Here is a 23,342-nt window from a genome sequence, read left to right as displayed (position 1 = left end):
TTTTTTCTTTCTTCCAGAAATTCAAGTTAAAGGATCTAAAATGAAGGGATTCAAATAAAAATATAAACAACAAGCAAATATGTCAAAGTGTTAGTAGTAGGTGGATCCTGGGGCTGGGTATGAGGGTGCTCATGGTTGGGTTCTTTATATATTTCTCTATATTTGAATTTCTTCACAAGAAGTTCTTTTTACAAAGTCGAGTCAAATGATTGGACCCTGGGCTGGGGAGGTGGCTCAAGCGGTAGCGCGCTCGCCTGGCATGCGTGCGGCCTGGGTTCGATCCTCAGCACCACATACAAACAAAGATGTTGTGTCCGCCGAAAACTAAAAAATAAATATTAAAAAATTCTCTCTCGCAAAAAAAAAAAATTCTCTCTTTCTCTCTTTTTTTTTTTAAGTAAGACTCATTAGCATTTTTTTTAGTTGTAGATGGGACACAATATCTTTATTTATTTAGTTTTTTTTTTAAAGAGAGAGTGAGAGAGATAGAGGTAGAGAGAGAGAGAATTTTAATATTTATTTTTTAGTATTTGGCGGACACAACATCTTTGTTTGTATGTGGTGCTGAGGATCGAACCCGGCCGCACGCATGCCAGGCGAGCGCGCTACCGCTTGAGCCACATCCCCAGCCCCTCTTTCTCTCTCTTTTAAAAAAAAAAAAAATTGATTGGACCCATTTTCCCATCCACCAAATTGCAGGTGTCAGTGGGAGGCACAGCGAAGGGTCGGTCTCTTCAGCCTGTATCCAGCCAATCCAGGCCCAGAGCACTAGGCCAGAAATGCCCCTCTGTAAGCCTGGGGCCAGGGTTGTCCCAGAGAAATTGCTCTGGCTTTGACATTCCTGCAAGTCACTGAGGTTGGTAACAAGGATAACCCTAAAGGGGGAGAAGCAATTGTTTCAGTAAAGCCAAACAGAGGGAAGCAGATGGGTACTGAGGTCACAGGGCCACAAGCAAGAAGTAGGTTCTAGCAGTCCCTGTCCCAGAAAGTTTAAGTTTTTACTTCCCCACCTGTTAATGTGCCCAAGAGACCTGGGCTTCAATTTTGTAGAAAGAGCCCGGGGTTCCCCCACCTTCTTTGGGGGTGTGAAGCACACCTCTGCGCACCATGACACAGATACAGTGTGGAAGGGGGTGCACAGAGATCCCTCTGGGCCCTGGTCAGTTTGTTCTTTCCTTCCTACTCTCAGAGGCTCCCTTACCTATGGCTTAAGGATGGTCGTTGGCCTTACCCCTCCATTCTGGATGCCCTTCTCACTGTCCCTTAATGCCCTGGCACACCTGTGAAGGCAACTAGCCTGGAAGAAAGCCAAAGCACTTCCAAGAACCTGTAGGGCTGCGGTCCTGGATCTGCCTCAACTTCCTCACCTCTACAAGGAAACAGCTGTCTCGCTGGCTGGCCGGGAGCGCGACCTCAGGGATTCCAGCCCTGGACGTATCCCACCACCAGGCGCTGCGCCTTGCACCCGCGACCTGGGTTTAAAATCAACACACCTGCCTTTTCACAGCCCAAGCGATGCGGCAGACACTGGCTCCCAAACCCCCAGGAGTGCAAAACCAACACAGGCTGGCAAATGGCCAGTGCGAGGCCAGCGGAGTATCTGGCTTAAGGGTCCTGGGCACAGGGCTCTGCAGCCAGAGGGGCAGAAGAGGCATGGACCCGGGCCCCAGGCGCAGGATTCCGAGGCCACCGCAGACTTGATGAGCTGAAAGCCCAAAGCCAAGGGCCCGGGTGGGCGGGGCCAGGCGTGGCTCGGGACGGGGAGGGGCGGGGCCGAGGCAGCGCTTAAAGAGACGGGAGCGGGTCGGGCGAGACTGGTCAGGACTGCGCCATGGAGACCGCTCGGGATTACGCGGGAACCCTGATCAGGCGAGTGCCACACACCCATGCGCCCCGCGTTCCCGCGCCTCCTTTCCTCCTGCTTCCCTGTGTTCCCCGCAGCCGCTATCCCTCGCCCAATGGCTCCGATGATGCCCACAGGCCCGAGCCGTCCCGGGTCTCCTCCTCCAACTGGCTCAGTGGGTGCCAGGTATGGCTCCCGAGGTGCGCGGGCGTCCACGGATCAGGTGACAGTGGGGAGTGCGGGAGTTGTTGCAGCCGGGGGTGCTAACGACGTCCGGGTCCCAGGAGCCCCGGGCGACAACTCCACGGTGTGCTGGCACAAGGTTCCTCAGGGGCTGGGATCGGACCCTAACTGGGGCAAGGGGGGTCCAGGTACAGCGCGCGATCTGACCTCCTGGGGAGGCTGAACCGTCCTGGGCGCGTCGGGGCCCTGGCCTCCTCCCGCAGACTCTCCCAGGTGTGCGAGGTGCAGTTTGCGGGAGGCATTTCTCCCACTCCTGGTCCGAAGGCTCCGGCTTGAAAGTGCAGCCAGCACTTTTTCTCTGTTGGGTTTATCTTCTTGTCCTGATAGAACAATCCAATCCTCGATAAAATCCTAGTCGTCGCAGTGGCGGTGTTTCTTTAAAAATCATCCAAATATTTGAAAAACGGAGAAACCCCTGAGCTCTTTAAAACATAGGTTTTTATTGGTGACAGATGCCATTGTGTATCTTAAGGGTGTGGAGGGAGACATGGAGGGTGGAAAAGAGGGAGATCTGGTTACAGGGACCATCCAGGAGCTTGGGGAGCTGCACAAATGCTCAGGGTTAGAAGCAGCTGCCAAAATGGAAAGGTGGCCTCTCTGGCTGGCATCTGATGTCTGTCACACAACTTGTCCTAGCGGTAGGACTCCAGGAAGATTAGAAAGACTCTTCCTCTATCTCCACCAACACTTTTTTTTTTTTTTTTTTTAAGAAACAAGTTTATTCTTTAATGTACAGCAAGCTCTAAGACAGCTCTTCATTTCTAGCTGTAGGGAATCCCAGGGTCTGGGAGTGGAATCAGGGTCACCCAGGTCTTGGGCACACAGCTCACCTTTGCCTGATTTTGACACCTGTGGCCCTCCTCAGACACCTTCTATTTTAGCTCCTGGAGTTTCTTCTCTTACTTTTGTTTCTGCTTGAAGGCTTGACCTTCTTCGCCCATCTCCTTGGCTCACTTCTTGGGCAGTGTCAGGACTTCTTTTCACCTTCACAGTGGGACCTGGAACCTGCCTTCACCATGACACTTTTGTTGTTGTTGTTGTTACTGGGTATTGAACTCAGGAACACTCTACCACTGAGCTCTATTTTTAATTTTGAGACAGGATCCCCCTAATTTGTTGATGCTGGTCTCAACCTCCCACTCCCTGGGATTAGAAGGGTGGGCCAAGGCACGTGGCTTGATAAAACACTTTTAAGCACAAAGATAAGGCCTTGGTTCTTTCCTGATTTTCTTTAAGCTCTGCCCACCCCACAGTCCCATCCCTAGGAGGAAAGGACTGAATAGTTTGAAGTACAAACATCTCTTCTTCAGCCTCCTCAGGAGCACTGAGGAATGAGTAGGTGGCTGAGGGCTTAAGGTGGCCAGAGTGCACCGATCTATCCGGGTTTGCCTCAGAGTGGGAGGAATTAAGAATTAGGTTAAACCTGCATCTGAACATTACAACATTTAAGGAAATCCAGGATGTACCTGTGGAAGGTCTCTGTGGGGTCAAGTGTGAGGCTTGCTGAAGACATATTGGTAATCAAAACACAATGAGCCAGGCATGGTGGTGCACACCTGTAATCCCAGTGTCTTGGGAAGCTCAGGCAGGAGGATAGCAGGTTCAAGGACAGCCTCAACAACTTAGTGAGACCCTGTTTCAAAATAAAAAGGGCTGAGATGTGGCTCAGTGGTTAAGCATCTCTGGGTTCAGTCCCCAACCCCCCCCCAAAAAAAATAACCCCACAATGAAATATTTGATTTTTTTTTTTTTAAGTTTATTCATATATTTAAAATAAACACAAGATTTATTATTCCTGTGGGATTTCATCTTTCAGGGTTGGTGGTTTTATATGATTAGTCCTTTTCTTTCTTTCTTTTTTTTTTTAAAGAGAGAGAGAAATAATTTTTTAATATTTATTTTTTAGTTATCGGCAAACACAACATCTTTCTTTGTATGTGGTGCTGAGGATTGAACCTGGGCCGCACCCATGCCAGGCGAGCGCGCTACTGCTTGAGCCACATCCCCAGCCCCTTCTTTTTTTTTTTAATTTTTATTTTTTATTATTAGTTGTTCAAAACATTAAATAGTTCTTGACATATCATATTTCATACATTTGATTCAAGTGGGTTATGAACTCCCATTTTTACCCCGTATACAGATTGCAGAATCACATTGGTTACACATCCACTTTTTTTACATATTGCCATACTAGTGTCTGTTGTGTTCTGTTGCCTTTCCTATCCTCTACTATCCCCCCTCCCCTCTGAAATATTTGATCTTTTAAGACATTCTCCATCCAGATTGGCAAGTTTAAGGGTGAGTATTTGTTGGGGACAAACTGTTTTTGTAGGGTTTTTTGGCACCAGGGATTAAATTCAGGGGCACTCGACCACTGAGCCACATCCCCAGCGCTACTTTGTATTTTATTTAGAGACAGGGTCTCACTGAATTGCTTGGTGCCTCACAGTTGCTGAGGCTGGCTTTGAACTGGTGATCCTCCTGCCTCAGCCTCCCCAGCTTCTGGGATTATAGGCATGCGATACCACACCTGGCTTGTTTTTGCTTTTTTTTTTGGAAAGCTATAGGCTTGAAATTCTTTGGAATCTATCTGATTCAAACTAAACTGGAAGAAAGCAATCTGTAACACTTGTTGAAGGGCAGATAATTTCTATTTCCCCACCCCTCTTTAAAATTCTGTCTAGACTAAACAGCCAAAACCAAGGTTATATTTGTTAATTATGGTCTTCCTGGATTTCTGCCTCCTGCCAGTGATCCTTCTTTTAAATTGCCTGGTGCAGCATGCTGTAACTGTCATTTATTAGTAAATAACTGCTTTTTCTAGGGAAGTAACTTAATCAATGCACACATTTTTTTTACAAATAAGGTACTTATAGAGCTGGGGATGCAGCTCAGTGATAGAGCACTGGCCTAGCAAGTAGAAGGCCCTGGGTTGGATCCCCAGGACTGCAAAAAGAAAAAAGGTACTTCTCAGTAATTGCAAGTTCCCTGGCTGTCATTAGTCTGCTGATCAGCTGTAGTTGTTGCAGGCCTCACTGTGAGGTCTCTGAGCCAAGCTTTGGATAACAGAAGTCTTCACCAGGTCACGCCAGATCCTGAGCTTGTTATGAAGCTGACACATACCATACTTTGCTCAGAATGGCTGCTACTGTGACTATTTAGAACATCTTCAGTGTCCACAGGCCCTGGGTTCCACCCCCAGAACTGCAAAAAGAAAAAACAAGAAAGTTAGACCTCTTGCCCTCTGAAAGGAACTCTAGAATTCATACAGCCGCTGCTACTTCAGTAAGCGTGTTACCCAGTCTTCCCAGTGACGTTAATAAAGAATTAAGTTTTCTCCAAGCAAATCTCACAGCAGAGAGCTGGCACCTAAATTCTTATTTAGTAATATTTCAAGGTGCTCAGGCCTCCTCTGCCCTGTCTTAAATACCCCTGTGACGCCAAGGATTGGGGTAGTTTGGTAAGAACGTGGCCTTGAGCCAGGGCGAGTCCATGGGAAGGAGCTGGGCAGGCGTGTTCCGATCTGTGCGTGATCTGAGCCTGGCGAGCCTGATGGCAGTTCACCATCCCGACACTTGCTCCACTGCCACTGGCGCCTTGGATACTGTCCCCAGGGCACACAGACACCTCCCAGGAGCTGTCTGAGCCCTGTCTGTCTTCCCTGTGTGAGTGCACTTGCCCTCACCGCTTCTCTCCTTGGTTGGCATCCCTGCTCACCCCTGCAGTCCTGTTGGCCCCGTCTGGCATATGGGTCCCTCCTCTCCACATAACCCTGAGATGTGGTGTTGCCCCAGTCACATTGCATCCCAAGTGATCCTGGGTGACATCTTACCCAGCTTGGGCTGCTCCCTTATCACCAGGGACACCAAATACAGGCAGCCCTCCACACCCACCAGTGGGTGCCACATCCTAAGGTCTAATGACAGAAAAAAGTATTTTAATAATTGCATCTGGGGGCTGGGGCTGTAGCTCATGGTGGAGCGCTTGTCTCACACTTATGAGGCCCTGGGATCGATCCTCAGCATCACATAAAAATACTTAAAATAAAGATATTGTGTCCAACTACAACTAAAAATGGTATTTAAAACTGCATCTGGACTGAACATGCACAGATTTCCTTATAATTATCCCTTAAACATTGCAGGATAACAAATATCAACATAGAATTCACAGTGTATTAGGCATGATAAGTGATCTAGAGATGATTTAAGGTGTAATCAAAGGATGGGCAGCTATGATGTCCTTTCATACAAAGGACTTGGGTGTCCTTGGATTCTGGTCTCTGGGGACCTAGACCAACCCATGAGGATACTGTGGGACAACTGTATTTTTCTCCTACGCACACCTTGACCTGGGCCCTCCTTCCCCAGCACCTTCAGAGGGAGGCCAGCACACAGCGTGGCACATGAAAAAAGCTTAGACCAGGGGCAGGCCTGCCTTGCTGGAGTCCACTCACATCTTCTGTCACTCTGTGTCTCGGTCACTGAATGTCACATTTTTATAAGTTGGCGACTCCCTGCTTCCCTCAGGGAAAATGCAGGCTTCCTTCTGCCCCTCACCCAGGAGATGGGACTTCACACAGTTTAGAAGAGCTTTCCACGAAGCCTGACTTCTGTTACCCTCTTGATTTCCCTGAAATAACCTATTTCCTGAAATGGTTCCTTATTATTTTTCCTTTTCCCTTGAGACGACCTGTTACTTATTTTCCCTTGTGTGAGCTGTTCCCCACCCCCCCACCCACCCCCCCCCCCCCCCCCCCCCCCCCGCCCTGGGACTGTCAGGAGCCACTCTCCCAGGAACCAGGGAGTGGCTGTTCTCATGGTGGTGGGCAGACGCAGGATTCCCATTGTCCTGTGTCTTGGTTTTTGGTGGCACTGGGATTGAGCCTCTGGCCCTGCACATGCTCCACCACTGAGCTGTGTTCGAGTCTCGGTGGTTCTATTTTCATTTTGACAAATTAAAACACAGGGGTGTGGTGGAAATAGCGACTCTGTTAGGCATTGTAATAATGGCCAGTGACATCGACTGCCCTGTATTTTCGGTAGCCAGAAGGCAGCTGGGTCAGTGTGTTGCCTGTTTGTCTAGTGGTGTGGCACGGTGGATCTTTAGCTGGATAGCGTCAGTGCCCGTGGGTGCCTGTTAGGCGGGTTTGGTGTGCGTGAAGGTCATTTAACCCCTTTGTGCGTCACACACAGGAGAGTCCTGGTCTCATCTAATCTGACTCCGCCAGCCTTGGGAAGAATGCGGGATTCCATTTTCATGTCCTCAGTGGCATTTTCTGTTCTCCTGGGGTCTGTTCTCCAGCAGTGAGCCAGTTCTGGGGTAGGAAGTATTACAGGGAAGAAGAGCAAGGATTGTATGTCCTTTTATTTAATCAGCATGGTCATCCCCAGGGCAGGGAAGGCAGGGAGGACCACATGTGGTTGCCAGCACTGGGCAAAGACAATAGGGACATTGAGTTCCTCAGCTGCGTTGTCCCTGCAGTGTGGGTGTCACAAGGAGGCAAGACTGGGCCCCAGCTAACTAGGCCACAGGTGTGCCCTTGGCCACCAGGGGGTGGGCCTGCCTGTCTCCGACTTTGTCCCTATCTGGGCTAGGTGCTGTAGGAAGGTAGGAAATGGCCTGGCAGGCCTGGCCTCTGAGGACAGACCCTGGAAGCCCAGGGGTGGCAGCAGTGACTTCTGGCTCTGGGGGAGAAGGCGGGCCTTGCAGGTGGAGTCCAGGGTCCCCTTCTCTGGAAGGGCTTCACCCAGTGGGCAGCAGCACTTTAGCATAGTCGGGGCTGGATCTAGAGCTCCATTCTGTGTTTGCTGCTCTGACCTCGACCTCCTTACCTGGTAGCCCGAGCCTCCGAGTCGTGGTTAGGTTGAGGACAAAGCCAGGTTCTGAGGGAAGGGTGAGGGGGTCATCCCCCTGGCCTGCTCCCTAGGTCACCCGAGACGAGGAAGTGTCCTGTTGGATCAGCAGCTGTGTCTCCTGCATTGCATTGTGTAACGGACACCCGTGCAACTCCTCCAAATCGAGGCGAGAGGTGAGAGGCCGAGGGCCGGGCCCTGCTGCCCCGGTGTGGGTGCCTGCTCAAGCTCATGGGTCAGCCTGACGAGGGCCCTGGTCCAGGGGCACCTTCCTGTTGGCTTTGCTCTCTGGACACATTGTACAGCCACTGTACCTGGAAGGAAAGGGAGTTGCGGCTGCAAAGCGGAAACACTGGTGTACCCTAGAGCAGGTCTGCTCAGGGTGTGCTGTGACAAGACCTACCCCCCGCCCCCACCAAAGAGGAAAGAAGCTTGACTGTGGACAGAGGAGGCACCCTGTTCTGTCTGCCCCTTTCCCTTATTATCCAGGTGCCCTGGAAGCTACTCTGACCCTCAGTTTTCTCATCTGTGAGATATGATGACCCTTTCCTTCTACGGGCACGGTGATAACTCATTAGTATGACTAACGAGCGCTAGGGTGTTGCTGGCCATAGCAAGTACACAGGGGCAAGTAGTTACGAGGACTGTGGCACTGGCTGAGTACACTCAGAACAAACACTACCCTCCTGACTCCAGAAGGCCAGTTTGTTGGCAAGACACAGAGATAAGGACAAACTCACACTATTATGGAGAACCTCCTGAAGGGGCTGATGGGGCTCCGTGCAGGAACTCAACCTGGCAGTTTCTGAGAGTCGGTTTATTACCATACACTGGGTTTTCACCCACAAAGTCCTCGGTAGGTCATCAGCAGAGCTTCAAGTCAGACAACCTGTGATTTAAAGCGTGTGTTCTTAGCACTAAGTTAGGCATCATAGGAAATATGAAAAAGAAGCCTTTGTCCATGAGCAATGCCAATCTAGCCCGGGAAACAAGCACGGGTACAGTGTAAAGTGCTACCTTATGGGTGACGAGCGTTGGCAGCCAGTGCAGGTGTCCCAGGATTTGGGCCTCAGAGAGTTAATCTAGGCAAATTTGTAAGGGTTAGGAAGCAGCAAAGTGGTCACTTTATATCATCTACAATATTGTCCTAAAAATAAAGCCTGTGTTTTGTTTTTCCAAATGTACCCAGATGAGTGTTTGTCCAAATATCTAGCCACTCTTTGGTCACCCAAAGTGGGTGGGCACAGCTGGGACACTGATGGACACTGATGCTGGAGCCCAGGGCTGTGACTCAGTGCAGACATACTGGCCACGTGCAGGACCCTGGGCTGCATCCCAGCTCAGCAGCCCCCAGCCGCCTAAAGCCAGTGACAGAGAAGAATCACGCTGCATGTGTGGCATGGAAGAGCTTTAGCCTAGCTTAGTGTTAGGCACATAGTTTTAATTCTTTGGAAAATGTGGCGCTTACTCCAGAGTGTCATGTGACACAGGGCCTGAAGATCTTGTTCTTCCAAAGAAAGTTATGATTGTGGCTGTGCTGTTCTTGGTTTATCCTAAGTTGACTTCAAAAACTTGGTCGATTGCTACAGTGACTGATATCTGTATCTTAAACATTTCTGGTATAGTCTTAATATGCAAACATGTGACTCTGTGTGTGTGTGTGCGCGCACACGCTTAATCCTCTAACTCTGCTTAATTACTTTGTGGCTGCTAGGAATTGTTTTGTTGGATTTTTTTTAGCTCTGAAATCTATTCATATTTGTTAAATGTAATTTCTTTTTAATTTGATGGCCTTAACATGCTTCTTAAGCCATTACCTCATAGACTTTCAACATTCTGGAAAAATAGGTCAACATTCTGGAAAAATAGGAATGAAGATGAAACTGTTTTTTAAATTGGCATATTACTTGTTTCTTCCTTGGAGATGTATGTGTAATTTTTAGTAACTTGCAACCATTGAATTTCTTTCTTTTTTTAAAAATATTTATTTTTTAGTTGTAGTTGGACACAATATCTTTTTTTTATTATTATTATTTTGTGGTGTTGGGGATTGAACCCAGGGCCTCGCCTGTGCTAGGCGAGCTCTCTACTCCTGAGCCCCAGCCCCAGCCCGAATTTCTTTCTTTTAGTTGCAAATACTACAAGTGCATTTTCTTTCTTTTTTTAGAGAGTGAGAGAGAGAGAGAGAGAGTTTTTTTTTAATATTTATTTTTTTTAGTTTTCGGCAGACACAACATCTTTGTTTGTATGTGGTGCTGAGGATCGAACCTGGGCCACACGCATGCCAGGCGAGCGCGCTACCGCTGGAGCCACATCCCCAGCCCTACAAGTGCATTTTCTATATGTACTTCAAACCTCTACTAAAGCCATTTGTAGTGGTACATGTCTGTATCCCCAGCTACTCAGGAGGCTGAGGCAGGAGGATCACAAATTGGAGGCCAGCCTGAGCAGCTTAGTGAGGGCTTCTTTGAAGATCCAAAGGACTGGGGATGCAGCTCAGTGGTAGAGTACCACTGGGTTCAATCCCCAGTGCCACACACATACACACAAAGCAATGTCAAAATCGTTTTCTTTTCGCCTCCACTTTCAGGCCCCTGACATTTATGGGATCACAGACCAAGAAGGTCCTGCTAACGCCCCTCATGCACCCAGCTCGCCCTTTCCGGGTCTCCAATCATGACCGAAGCAGCCGGCGTGGGGTGATGGCCAGCAGCCTAAAGGAGCTCATCAGCAAGGTATCATGCGCCACAGCCACTCATGCCAGTCCAGAGAGGTACCCTCGACCAGCTTGGGGCCAAGGACATGGTGCCACACAATGCCAAGACAGAAAGGTTGAGAAAGACCTCCTGTCCATCTTGGCAGCCCCTCTCAGCCTCGAGAGTCTGAGGGAGCTGTTTCTAAGTGGATAGGGCAGGTCCAGATCGTCAGACGGGCGATGACCGTCTCTGCACCAGGAAAGGTGAGGACACAGAAACTCAGAAGCTGCTGCGTTGACAAAGCGGCCTTGTTTCTTTGACAAGGGAGAATCCAGGGACTCAGGGAGTCTGAGTTTAGGTATAAAAGCCAGGACAGACTAGTCCTTAATTAAAACACTGACCTAGAGCTCCAAGTAAGGAAGAATCCCAGACTCCCAGCAAGTGTACCTCTAAGATGTCCGTGAGATGTTAAAGGAGCAGCTTCCAAAGCAAGGTTTAGCCCTCGGGCCACCTGGGGCTACAGTTCTTACGACTTCACACATGCTCTGCCTGTCCCTCCAAATATCACTCGGTGGCCATTGATCATACACTTTCAGTGTGATCGCTTATCCTGTGTCTCTTAGGAAGATGGTACCATTTAAATCTTAGTCTCTTTCTCAAAACAAAGACTGACTCATGGACCTCAGTCAATACATCTCTTTGCCATTACAATTTTATCTTAGCCAGGCCTGTGCACAGGGGCATGTGACTATGGTGTGGGCTACTCAGGAGGCTGAAGTAGGGGGATTGTCTGAGCCAAGGAGTTTGGGGCCAACCTGGGAACACAGCCAGCACTGTGTTCCCATCTCAAGAAAAATCACTTTATTCAAATCAGCCAACTCTTCGGAAAACTATGACATCACAAATGTCATTGGGTGGTCCAACGGGAATGTCCACTCCATGCCGTTTCTCTACTTCGCTGCCACCTAGACTCTGGATGCCCTGGTCATCACGGCTGGGCTGGTCACGCTGGTGCTGGAGGAGGATGGCACGGTGGTGGACTCCGAGGAGTTCTTCCAGACCCTGGGAGACAACACACACTTCATGATCTTGGAGAAAGGACAGAAGTGGACGCAGGTAAGCCGTGACCCTGTCGTCTGGACAGCTCCAGTGGGCTTGCCCCTACCCTGGTACTAACTTGCACTCCTTTTGATGCGCTGGGTTCTGTCTGCTAAGTGAATCCACTGCCCTCAAAGGGTTCCTATGTGCCCCTGGGAAACTTGGGTTCGGTATTTAATTTTAAAATGTAATTCCAAGGAACAGGCTTTGGCCAGTGAATAGCTACAGACCCTTCTAAAGCAACAGATGTGACCTGGTGACTGTGGATGGCCTAGTCCCCAGGAAGCAAGACACACTGACACAGCCAACTAAATGTCACAGTATCCATGATGATTACTTTATAAAAAGGGAGGTTTGACTTGGAGGCCAAGTTCATGACTTATTAGCCTCATTCCTCTGGACAAATGAAAGGGCAAACCTGCTTCCGTCACCAGCCAGAGGGCAAAGAGAGCAGAGAGGAGCAGGTCTCAAGTCCCCCTCAAGGGCACACCCCCGGTGACCTAAGGGCCTCTCCCAAGGCCCCACCACCTCATTAGCGCCACCCTGAGGACCAAGTATTTAACATAAGGGCCTTTGGGAGACGATCAAGGTCCAAACTATAGCAGCACGGATAGAGAGATTTGGCAAAGTGAGCCACAAAGGAAGCCTTTTATTTCTGGAAGCACCATAAATTATATATCTCAAGAACAATAAAATAGAAAGCAAAATATTAAAACATCTTCAAAATATTAAAACATCTAACTGACCTTCAAAAGGAGAAATAAAGGGGCTGAGGCTGTAGCTCAGTGGTAGAGCACTTGTCTTGCATGTATGTTGAGGCATTGGTTCCATCCTCAGCACATAAAAATAAATGAAGCTATTGTGTCCACCTACAACTAAAAATATGTATTTTAAAAAAAAGAGAGAGAGAGAGAAATAAAGCTGGGCATAGTGACCGGCACCCATGGTCCCAGCACTTGGAAAGCTGAGCAGGGGGGTCATTGAGCCCAGGAGTTCAAGGCCAGCTTGGGCAACAGAGCAAACCCTGTCTCAAAACAAAAACCAAAAACAAAAAAACTCAGAGGCCAACATGTTTGGGAGCCAGAATCTAGAGAAGACAGAAACCACTGCAGCTGGTCCCCCCAGGACACGCCCCCCCCCTTCCCGTGGGCCTCCCCACTGGGGGTCCGTTGACCTCGGGGATCAGGCGCTTTAGTTTCAACAGATGCTGGGAGGACAGAAGAGAAAGACTGGGACTGACCCAAAGAGAGGTGAGATGTGCATGGCCACTTGAAGCAGGGTGTCGTGAGGGTCTCTCCTGACCATCTGTGGCCTCATGTTGCCCTCATAAGTGTTTAGGCCCTGCTGGTCCTGACCACTCCAGCCAAGAGCTGGGAGGAGGCCCAGATGGCCAGAGCTTAGTCACTGGATCGTCTATGCAGCGAGTCCCTCCTGAGCCCCAGTGCTGGTTCCCAAGGTAATCAGCGGGAACAAATGGAAGGTAGGTTGACCCAGGCTGAAAAGTTCTAGTAAGGGAGCTCACCACTCAAGCACAAAGCACAGGACAGAGCACTGTGCATCCACATGGGCGAGGCTTCCCTAGCATGCTGGGCTGTGGGCCCCTTCCCCAGCACCGCAGGGAAAAAATGAGCAGAAATGATGAAGTCACAACTACCAAGACCTCAAAGCTGCATTCCTAACACACAATGTATAACATTGTGTATTTAAAACTCTCCACCAGGTGCTGGGGCTGTAGCTCAGCGGTAGAATGCTCGCCTAGCATGTTCAAGATGCTGGGTTCAATCCTCAGCACCACATAAAAATTAAATAAATAAAATAAAGGTATTGTGTCCAACTACAAATAAAAACAATATTTAAAAAATAAAATAAAATAAAACTCTCCACCAGACCCAGTGGTGCACATCTGTAATCTCAGTGACTTGGGAGGCTGAAGGAGGAGGATCACAAGTTAGAGGCCAGACTGGACAACTCAACAAGACCCTGTCTCAAAAAGAACTAGGGATGTAGCTCAGTGGTTGGTAAAACTTCCTTGAGTTGAATCCCCAGTAACACAAAAAAAGAAATAAAAGTAAAACTTTCCAAAACAGTTAAAAGATAACCCAAAGTAACAAAGAATAAGAGGTAATCAGAAAAGGCCAGGCACGACGGTGCATCCCTATGATTCCAGCTACCTGGGAGGCTGAGGCAGGAGAATCAAAAGTTCAAGGCCAGCCTCAGCAACTTAGAGAGACCCTGCCTCAAAATAAAAAATAAAAAGGGCTGGGATGTGGCTCAGTGGTTAAGCACCCCAGGTTCAGTCCCCAATACTGCAAAAAACAGAAAGAAACATATTGTTTTAGAGCCACTATAAAGGAAATTAAACAACAGGCCACAAAGAGGAGGAGGTGGAGGTGTTGTTAACAAGACCCAACAGAGGATGATGATTCAGCAAATGTGAGGAACTCACGTAAAACAATTGTGCAAACAACCAACCATCCAGTTGCACCACTGTAAGGTCATACTGCCAACTTTGGTACTAGACTGTTAAATTTTTTTCCCCGTTTTTTAAGATATGGGCAGCAAGTGCTCCTATACTGCCACCCACCGGTGTTACAAAGAATTTGCCTTGATCCCATAGAGGGGAGGCTCCGTCCAGGACGCAGGAACTCCATCCCTAGACGTGTGCCCCAAGACTGGTCCCACACATCAGTAGACCCATTCATAAGTGCACCCATGTCACCAGTGGATGACAATAAGCATTGGAAGCAGGTTACCTGTCTATCACAGGAGAATGGAGATGCGTATACACACACACACACACACACAACTAGCAGTATATCCCTGGGTAAATACACATAAATAAGCTGTTACATGTTTATTGAAAGAAATGGTCTTCAGCCATGCTATGGGGCTAGGGGTCACTCAGAGCACCTGCCTAGCATGCACAAGGCCCAGGGCACAAAACGAAAACTGAAAATGTGTTCAGTATAGCTGTAGGCATCATAGGATATCCCTCAACAATTCTGAGTGAAGACCCAAGGAAAAGTACATTTAAAAAGTCACCCTCAAACCTCTTTTGACCTCAGGGTCCTCTGTGTTCTTAAAAATCAATGAGGATCCCAAATAGCTTTTGTTGGCTTATGTCAGTCAGTAAATAGACATCTGTCAATTAGCGGTTTTCACCTGATTTTTTTTGTCCCCCCCCAGGACTGGGAATTGAACCCAGGGGCACACACACTAGGGAGGCTGAGGCAGGAGGATTGCAAGTTCAAAGCCAGCCTCTGCAATTTAGTGAGACCCCCCCAAGCAACTTAGTGAGACTTTGTCTCTAAATAAAATATTAAAAAGGGCTAGACCTGCAGCTTAGTGGTTAAGTGCCTCTGGGTTCAATCCCTGGTAATAAAAAATTTAAAAAGGAAGGAGTAAAAATTAAAGAAATTAAAAATATATATTAATTCATTAAAATAATAACCCAATATAGGTTAACTTAAACCACTTTTTTTTTTTTTTTTTTTTTTTTGGTACTGGGAACAGAACTCAAGGGTATTCAACCACTTAGCCACATCTCCAACTCTTTTTTTATTTTTTACTTTGTGACAGATTCTCATTAAGTTGTTTATAGAGTCTTGTTAAATTGCTGAGGCTGGCCTTGAATTTGCAATCTTCCTGCCTCATTCTCCCTAGCTTCTGGGATTACAGGCGTGTCCCACTGAGCTTGGCTCAGTGTTTTTATGAAAAGTTGACTGTTTTCCAAACAAAATGAGAAGTGAAACTTTTTGTTTTTATAAATCTCTTTAATGCCTGGCTTAGTAGAAGACAGCTAAATACTCGAGTCCACTTTTGTATTCAATTTGTTGCAATGTATGGTTTGGATGGAAGTCTGGCCTGACACGGATATGTAGTTGGAAGAGGGAGCAGGTTTTTAACAGATTTTTCATGTCATTTAGGGTATTCTCTGACACTGCACCAGAACTCACCAAGTGGTGGTTTCAGACAGGTTAGTTACAGTGTGGAGTCTCCTCTGTGGCACTGAGTCCATCCGTCTTCCCTGCACTTTGAGAAGCTCCTTCTCCCAGGGATTATTTTGTAACACCATGCATTAGTCATTTAGAAAACATTGATTTGGGCTGGGCACAATGGTGCACACCTATAATCCCAGCTACTCAGGAGGCTGTGGCAGGAGGATCACGAGTTTGAGGCCAGCTGGGCAATTCAGTGAGACCCTGTCTCAAAATTTTTAAAAATATATATTTTTGTTGTTGTTAATTTGCCGCAGTCTGGCTGGGCACAAATAACCGGGAGCTCACGAGCCACTTGTAGGTTCAAACAGGAACTACTTTATTGCCTGAACCCAACGGGAACTCTCTAGAACTCCACGGGAACTCTGCGAGAACTCAAAAGTAGCAGGCACCGCCTTATTGCCGGACAGCAGAGGTTTACATACACAACTGAATACACAGCTTGCCTCAATTCAGCATCATCCAGTTACAGCAATCAGTCATTATCTTAATAATTATACACAACCCAACTCAATTATCATCATCTTAATGGCTCGCTGGCGTTACTTCTCAACCACTCCTTCCGGCAAAATGCCAGGCACCATCCTGAATTGGCTGTGGCTCTCAACATTAAAGGGCTGAGGACATAGTTCAGTGGTAGAGTACCCCTGGGTATAATCCCCAGTACATTTGGGGCTATCCATGTAAGTGTTGTGGAGAATACAGGTTTAGTATGCACAATTCCCAGCACCAAAAAAGGAAAAAGTACTGATTGATTGAGCTGTGCAGTTTTCCCAGCGTGCAGTGGGAACCTTACTCCTATGAGAACAAACAGGGCCTAATTGCATCACTGGTTTGACTGTGAAAATAGCTTTGCCCACTCATTTCCCTGAAAGGGTCTCAGGAGTGACCTCAGGGTGTTTCTATACTACACTTAAAACCTATATGTTAATCCTTCCATATAATTTAAAATATGCAAAGTTAGCGGCATGATGTTTGAGATGCACAGAAACATACAGGAAGGACAGGGAAAGGCAGCCTGCTCAGACAGTGGGCCTCCCAGGGCCACGTTTTTTTGTTTTGCTTAGGTCTTCTATTCTTATTTTTACTACATGGTCTGTACACAATTGTGTGTGTGCGCGTGTGGTGTGTTGGGTGACCTTCTAGGAGATGATCTTGGGCTGTAAAGCTCTTCCTTCCTTCCCTGGAGGGGTGTGGCAGCCAGAAGGACTGCCTCCGCACGTCACCCCCAGCTCTAGAACCCAAGGCAGAGGGGCTCGGTGGAGGTGAGAAGGGAAGGGTCTTGCGGTGGGGAAGAGGTTGTCCTGGCCACCCCAGCGAGGCCAGTGTCAGCTTCAGGGTCCTTTTCAGGAGAGGCAGAGGAGGGACGGGGATTGGGCCACAGCTGAGGAGGCCGGACAGGCAGGGAACGCGGCCTCTGGCAGCCTTCCTGCCTCCCCACAGCCTCCAGGATGAGCTGGCCCTGCTCACTCACAGGGGCTTCCGACCTCCAGAGCCACAGGCCTTGAGTGTGCAGTTTAATCCCTGCTTCTCTGGTGACTGACCTTGACAATGGGAAGCTGTGTGTGTTTGTAAAGGAGACACCGGGTGCCTGTGCAGGGCTGGGAAAGGTGACGTATCTATGGTCCTGCAGTGGTGGCCCAGGAAGCCACTGAGTTCTCAGGCACAGTCCCTGGGGATGTGGGTGTGTCCCATCAAGGGCAGCTGAGGGCCTGTGGAGCCTTCTGGGGATGGCACCAGGACACTCCCTGCAGAGCCCCCTCTCCGGCCTGCAGGGTGGATGTGGCTCCTCACTGCCATCACCCCTCCTACCTGCCTGTCAGGGTTTGGTGAACCAGATGAGGACCTCCAGCAAGCAGTGGCTGCCAGGTGTCCCCTCCTTAGCCTCTGGGCCTCAGGACCCTGAAGGAAGAGGAAGGCTCAAATTGTTTCTTTCTGCCTTGACCATCAGTGGGTCCTAGAAACCATGTGCCTAAGTTGGGCCGTGTGAGTCAATTCTGTGTGGACCTTTCGGTTTAAGACCAAAACGAGAGGAAGACATTTGGGGAGTTGACAACAGCTTCCAGAAGTCAGAAAGGAATCCGAGGCCATGAGCTGTGGCAGGAGGATAGGTTAGAACCAGTTTAAAACAGTATTGGCTGAGTGGGCGCAGGGGCACACATCTGTAACCCAGGAAATTGGGAAGCCCAGGCAGGAGGATCAAAGGTTTGAGGCTAGCCTCAGCAACTCAGCAAGGCCCTAAGCAACTTAGCAAGATACGGTCTCAAAAAATAAAAAGGGTTGGGGTTGTGGCTCAGTGGTTAAGCACACCTGGGTTCAATTCACAGTACCAAAAAATAACCATAATAACAATAGTAATAACACTACTCCCAGATGAGGAGTAATTAGTTCTACCCACAAAGGGCTGCTGGGCCTCTTGTGCTTTGAACATAGACGTCAACCAGAATCTCATCCCTTAGGTGTGGGACAGGGTGAAGGGAACAAGATGAATGACTGCAGCAAGAACATTCTAGAAGCTTTTAGTGGGATTTGTTTTCACCAGCCCTGTAGCCACAGCAGCTCTGCACACAGTGCAGCGGGTCTGGCCGTCCAGGCCGAGGCCAACCAGGTCCTCCCGAGGCCCTGCCCTGAGAGTGAAGGGAAAGTCCGTGGTTACGTGTGTGAGCGCAGTTGCAGTCGGGCTGCTGGTTGCTGAGAGAGACTTGGTTAGCTCAGGTGGTGACGGGTTTGAATGACCTTCAGGAGAGTCCATGAAGAACACAGAAGGGGACACAGACCGGACCCCTGAAGTTGGAGCGTCACAGGGGGAAGGCCCCTCACACCCCTCTTTGCCCTGTAGGGTGCTAAGTACGGCCCAGTCAGCAGGCAGCCGAAGAAGTCAGGAATCGCCAGAGTCACCTTCGACCTGTACAAGCTGAACCCCAAGGACTTCCTGGGCTGCCTCAACGTGAAGGCCACCATGTATGAGATGTACTCGGTGTCCTACGACATCCGCTGCACAGGACTCAAAGCCACGCTGAGGTAGGATGGGTTGACGGGGTCGACCTCGGGAGTCTGCACAGACCTGGGATCCCTGGGGGCCCATCCTTGCCTGCCTCTCTGTGCTCTGCCTGCTGGCCCTCTGCTGTCCCAGGTGTCCCCCAGCCTGCTCCTCTGTGCTCTGTCCTGCTGTCCCAGGTGCTCCCCTGCCCTCGGTCCATTTGGAGCACATTTACATCCAAGCCAGACTTGCTTCACAAAACACAAAATCAATCCAGAACAGATTTTTCTCCCTCCAAAGACCATTAACCCACGTGCCCCATCATCCTATATGGGGGACACCTGGAAATCTATAGAATTTTGTAGAACACCTACAATGCCACTGTTCCTGTTGCTTTTGCACCTGAGACAAGGCGGCTCATCCTCAGGGAGCCCCTGACGGGGAGGCTGCTCACTGCCTGGTGACTGGGAAGTTGCCGCAGCCCGGCTGGCTGCAGAATAATCAGGGGGGGTGATGAACAACTTGTGTACGTTGATACAGCAGGAGTGGGAGCCGTTTATTGCAGGACAGGAGCAGTATTTATACATTCCACACAGCTTATCTAATTAGCATAAACTAGATACATCAGTCAACCAATAAGGAATCTCCACACTTAATGGCTCGCTTTTGTTACTTCTCAAACCACTCCCTCTGGCATTTTGCCAGGCACCATCCAGACTTGTTTAGGAACTTTAACATTCCCCTGGCAAAATGCCAGGTGTTATTTTGACTTGTTTACTGACTCTAACAGGAAGTAAGGACTGGGAGAGGTGCCCTGAGGGGCACTCCAGTGACCTCACCTCCTCCACCCTGCCTCCCATGGGTTCCTCAATAGCATCGTAGGGGAATCATGCCTTTAGCATGTGGGCTTCAGGGGACCCTCATCCAAACTGTATTGTGTGTGTTCAGAGGGAGCCTCAGAGTGGGTCCTGGAATGAGAGGGACATCTATAATACCTCCTGAGTAAGCAGCTTTGTGACTTTTCACAGGTTACTTAACTTCTCTGAGCTTCCACCTCATCATCTTTAAAATGAGAAGTTCTTTAGGATCACACAGGCTCAAGTGCAGCCACCTGTGCTCTTGTAGAAATACACCATGATCTCGTGAAAAACTGAGTCCTGGCCAGGTGCTGAAGCCTGTCATCCCAGTGACTGGAGAGGCTGAGGCAGGAGGATCACGCGTTCAAGGCCAGCCTTTGCAACTTAGTGAGGCCCTATCTAAAAAATAAAATATTAAAAGGGCTGGGGATGTAGCTCAGTGGTGGAGCACCCCTGAGCTCAACCCCAGTACCACAGAAGAAAAAGAACAAAGGAAGAAAGAAAATAGAAACCTCCATCACAGCTCAGCCTGTGGAGGGCGAGCCGGGGGAGGCTGAGCAGTGGCTGAAGGTCTCGGGGGTCGGAGTCTCTGCTAGCCTTCCCTGCTCTCTGCACTCCCGGGGCAGGCCTGCTGTGGCCCTCTGAGGACCCAGGTTCCCTCTCTGTGCTGTTGCCGCAGGATGGCTCTGATCTGCCTTGAGCACTGGGCCAGGAGAGGGGCTTGAGACTCCACCTGCTCCCCCCACCCTGGCCCCTGCGTGAGGCTCCCTGTGGCCATAGCCCCCAGAACCATCAGCGGCTGACCCCCAGGCTGTCCCTCGGTAGTGGTGAGATCTTGGCTCCCAGGAGAGATGGGAGCAAGTGGGTGTTTGGATTTTTAGGGTGGGAGAATTACAACAACTTGGAAAACATGATGGAGAAAATGAGCCTCACCCAAACCCCACCTTGAGTGACAAATTCATCTCCTTCTTGCTTTTTTTTTCCCCCTTTTATAACTTGGGCACTCTACCATTGAGTGACACTTCCAGCCCTTTTTATTTTATTTTGAGACAGTCTCACAAATTTGCTGAGGCTGGCCTTGAACTTGCCATCCTCGTCCTCAGCCTCCTGAGTCACTGGGATCACCGGCGTGGCCACCACATTCTCCTCTATGGTAATTCTTGTCTTCTGATAGCTTTTAGGGCACCACAAGCAGCCACAACTCACCAAAGCCTTCATGTCAGAGGCATCACCTCCCGGGGTAGTGGGCTCTCCTAGCTCAGGTTTGGGGGACCCATTCCCAGGGGACAGATTCAGCCATGGCCAACCTGCTGCCATTTTGTGAGGTGATTAAAGAATTTTAAAAACTGGATAAAGCCCTTTCTAGTTTGGGACCAGGCAGAGAATAGGAACTCCACTTATGTTTTTTCTTTCCTTCTTTCTCTCTTTCTCTTTCTCTTTTTCTCTCTTTCTTTCTTTCTTTCTCTTTCTCTCTTTCTCTCTCTCTCCTTCCTTCCTTCCTTCCTTCCTTCCTTCCTTCCTTCCCTCCCTCCCTCCCTCCCTCCCTTAGAAGCCAGGGCAGGGCCATGTCTGTCCTCCCAGTAGCTATGGGACAGCCTGTATAGATGAGTTGTGGCAGGTCCTAGCCCACTCAAGCCCACACAAATCCCGTGTCCTGAGGCTCCCTCTTGTCCTTCCTTCCCCTACACCTGACCCGAGGGAGTTCAGCAAGGCCCCACCTCCTCCATGGCTGCTGGGACAGCCCGGGAGCCTGGAAGTGGCCACTGGCCAGCAGTGCTGTTAGGTCCTCAGGGGAGGCCCCACGCCTGACGCGTTGCATCTTGCTTTGTTGCAGGAGTCTTCTGCGGTTCCTGTCCTACACCTCCCAGGTGATGGGACAGTTCCTCGTCTACGCAGGCACTTACATGCTCCGAGTCCTGGGAGACACAGAAGAGCAGCCTTCTCCTAAGTCACCCACCAGGGGCTGGTTCATGAACAGATAGACATGGCCGCTGGGGCCCGGCCAGCCTCTGGACCCAAACATGCCCTTCCAATGACAAACTTTCCAAGATGCTCTTGTGTTATTCGCCACATGTGCCTGTGTTGCTGGCCACTGCTGCTTGGGAGTGACACAGGGAAAGGGAAAGCTCAACACACCTGGTCTGGGGTGTGCAGCAGGACACCCTGGATGGAGGAGGCAGGAGAGGGGCCCCGTGGCCCAGGAAGGGACCAGGGGGGTGTCTGGGAGCACGTGTGTGCAGCAGACCCCTGGGGGCTCGCCTGCTGCAGTAAACCCATCACACACAGACATTCAGTATGTGGAGTGGTTGCTAAAAGTCCCCGGGGGAGTGAACGGCCAGGGCCTCAGGCAGAGGGGCTGCTCTTAGTCTCTGGATACGAGGTGCTAGGAGTTGTCAGATGTGTGGGGTTGGGGTTTGTCTTTTTCCTTAGAGGTGGGTCTTCAGTGAGCCCCGGCAGTTGGGGGAGGGGGTTCAAAGCTTGAGGCTCTGACTGGAGGCCTTTAAGCAGCACTTCCAGAAACAAAGGAAACTCAGAAACAAACAAAACTGCTGGACACCTACCCTGGGTGCCTGGCGCTGTGCTGTTCCGGGGCAGGACACTTGGTGGCCAGGCAACGCTCTGCCTCGTGCTGCCCAGGGCCAGGGAGCAGCACAGCTGGACATAGGCACTGGAGGACCTTGTGGGGATCAGCTCTCCCTCCCCTGGTCCCTCTTTCCTTCCGGTTGGCTCCATCTTCTGGTGCACTTTCCTCCGTGGAAGCTGGATGTCGATGGGGCCCTGCCCAGGAAGCTCCAGGCTGCACCTCACCCCACCTGGCAATCCTAGCAGAAGGAAATGGGGTGCTATTCTTGGAAAAAAGGGTCACAGATCTCTGGAGACAAATCTATGCCTATTAAGGTTTGTGGAGTTGGGTGCAAAGGTGCATGCCTGTACTCCCAGGTGCTTGGGAGGCCGAAGCAGAAGGATCGCAAGTTCAAGGCTTCCTGGGCCACTTAGTGAACCCTTGTCTCAAAATAAAAACTAAAAAGGGCTGGGGTATAGCTCAGTGCAGAGCACCTCTGGGTTAGATTTGTGAGGGGGAGATCTGTGACTTTCCTATAAAGAAAAGTCCCAAGGCCATTTTCCTTTCCTGGCTGCCAGCTCTGGCACAATGAACACCACCAAAGGTGCCTGAAACCCAAGAAGCAAAGAGCCCCATCCCCACCCATCCCCACCGTCCCTGCTGCCCAGACTTCCTGCCTCCCGCCCCCTGCACCTGCACTGTGTCCTTGGAGAAGCAGCCAGGAACCCACAGGGGGGTCCAGGGGGCTTCCTCCTCATCCTCCTGGAGGGGCAGCCCAGCCCCCACTTCCTGTGTCCTGCTCGAGGCCGTGGGAGGGCAGGTGTTGCAGATGCAATCCCTGTGCTGTCCCCTTTCAAACCTATAAAGAGCAGCTCATTGAGCCTCCCTAGGTGGCCCTGTGACGTCCCTGAGCAGAGACAGGAGCCCCTGCCTGTGTGTGACGGGGAGTTGAGGAGGAGGGCTTTCTGCCCTGCCCCTCCGGCTCTCGCTGGCGTCACTTCCCAAAGATTCCGCCCTCCTGAGAAGTGACTGCCTGCTTTCCAAAAAAGGAGCTTTCCTCCAGTGCCTGATCCTGAGCCAGCCCCGCTCCTCTGACCTGGGCCTTCCTGTTCCTCCCTGAGTCCCCACAGCGGGGAAGCCAGGGGCTGGGCGAAGGCAGGAGAGAAGGAGCTGGGGGATCTGGGGACCCTTGTGCTGCTGGGGCTTCTG

At 50.0% G+C, this 23,342-nt stretch overlaps 1 protein-coding gene across 1 annotated transcript; it reads left to right on the top strand.

The window, feature by feature from the left end:
- Window positions 1-1,781: 1,781 nt before the first annotated feature.
- Window positions 1,782-21,614, top strand: Cidea (cell death inducing DFFA like effector a). Its single transcript, XM_027920266.2, has 5 exons — window positions 1,782-1,869; window positions 10,532-10,676; window positions 11,607-11,753; window positions 18,573-18,754; window positions 21,405-21,614. The coding sequence occupies exons 1-5, from the start codon at window positions 1,832-1,834 to the stop codon at window positions 21,550-21,552; spliced, it is 660 nt and encodes a 219-aa protein (XP_027776067.1). The 5' UTR covers window positions 1,782-1,831; the 3' UTR covers window positions 21,553-21,614.
- The last annotated feature ends 1,728 nt before the right edge of the window (window positions 21,615-23,342 follow it).

Source organism: Marmota flaviventris, chromosome 16 (genome assembly GCF_047511675.1).
Source record: "Marmota flaviventris isolate mMarFla1 chromosome 16, mMarFla1.hap1, whole genome shotgun sequence".
NCBI classification, from domain to species: Eukaryota; Metazoa; Chordata; class Mammalia; order Rodentia; family Sciuridae; genus Marmota; species Marmota flaviventris.
The sequence above is the reverse complement of the archived record's forward strand: the minus strand, read 5'-3'. Positions and strand labels throughout refer to the sequence as shown.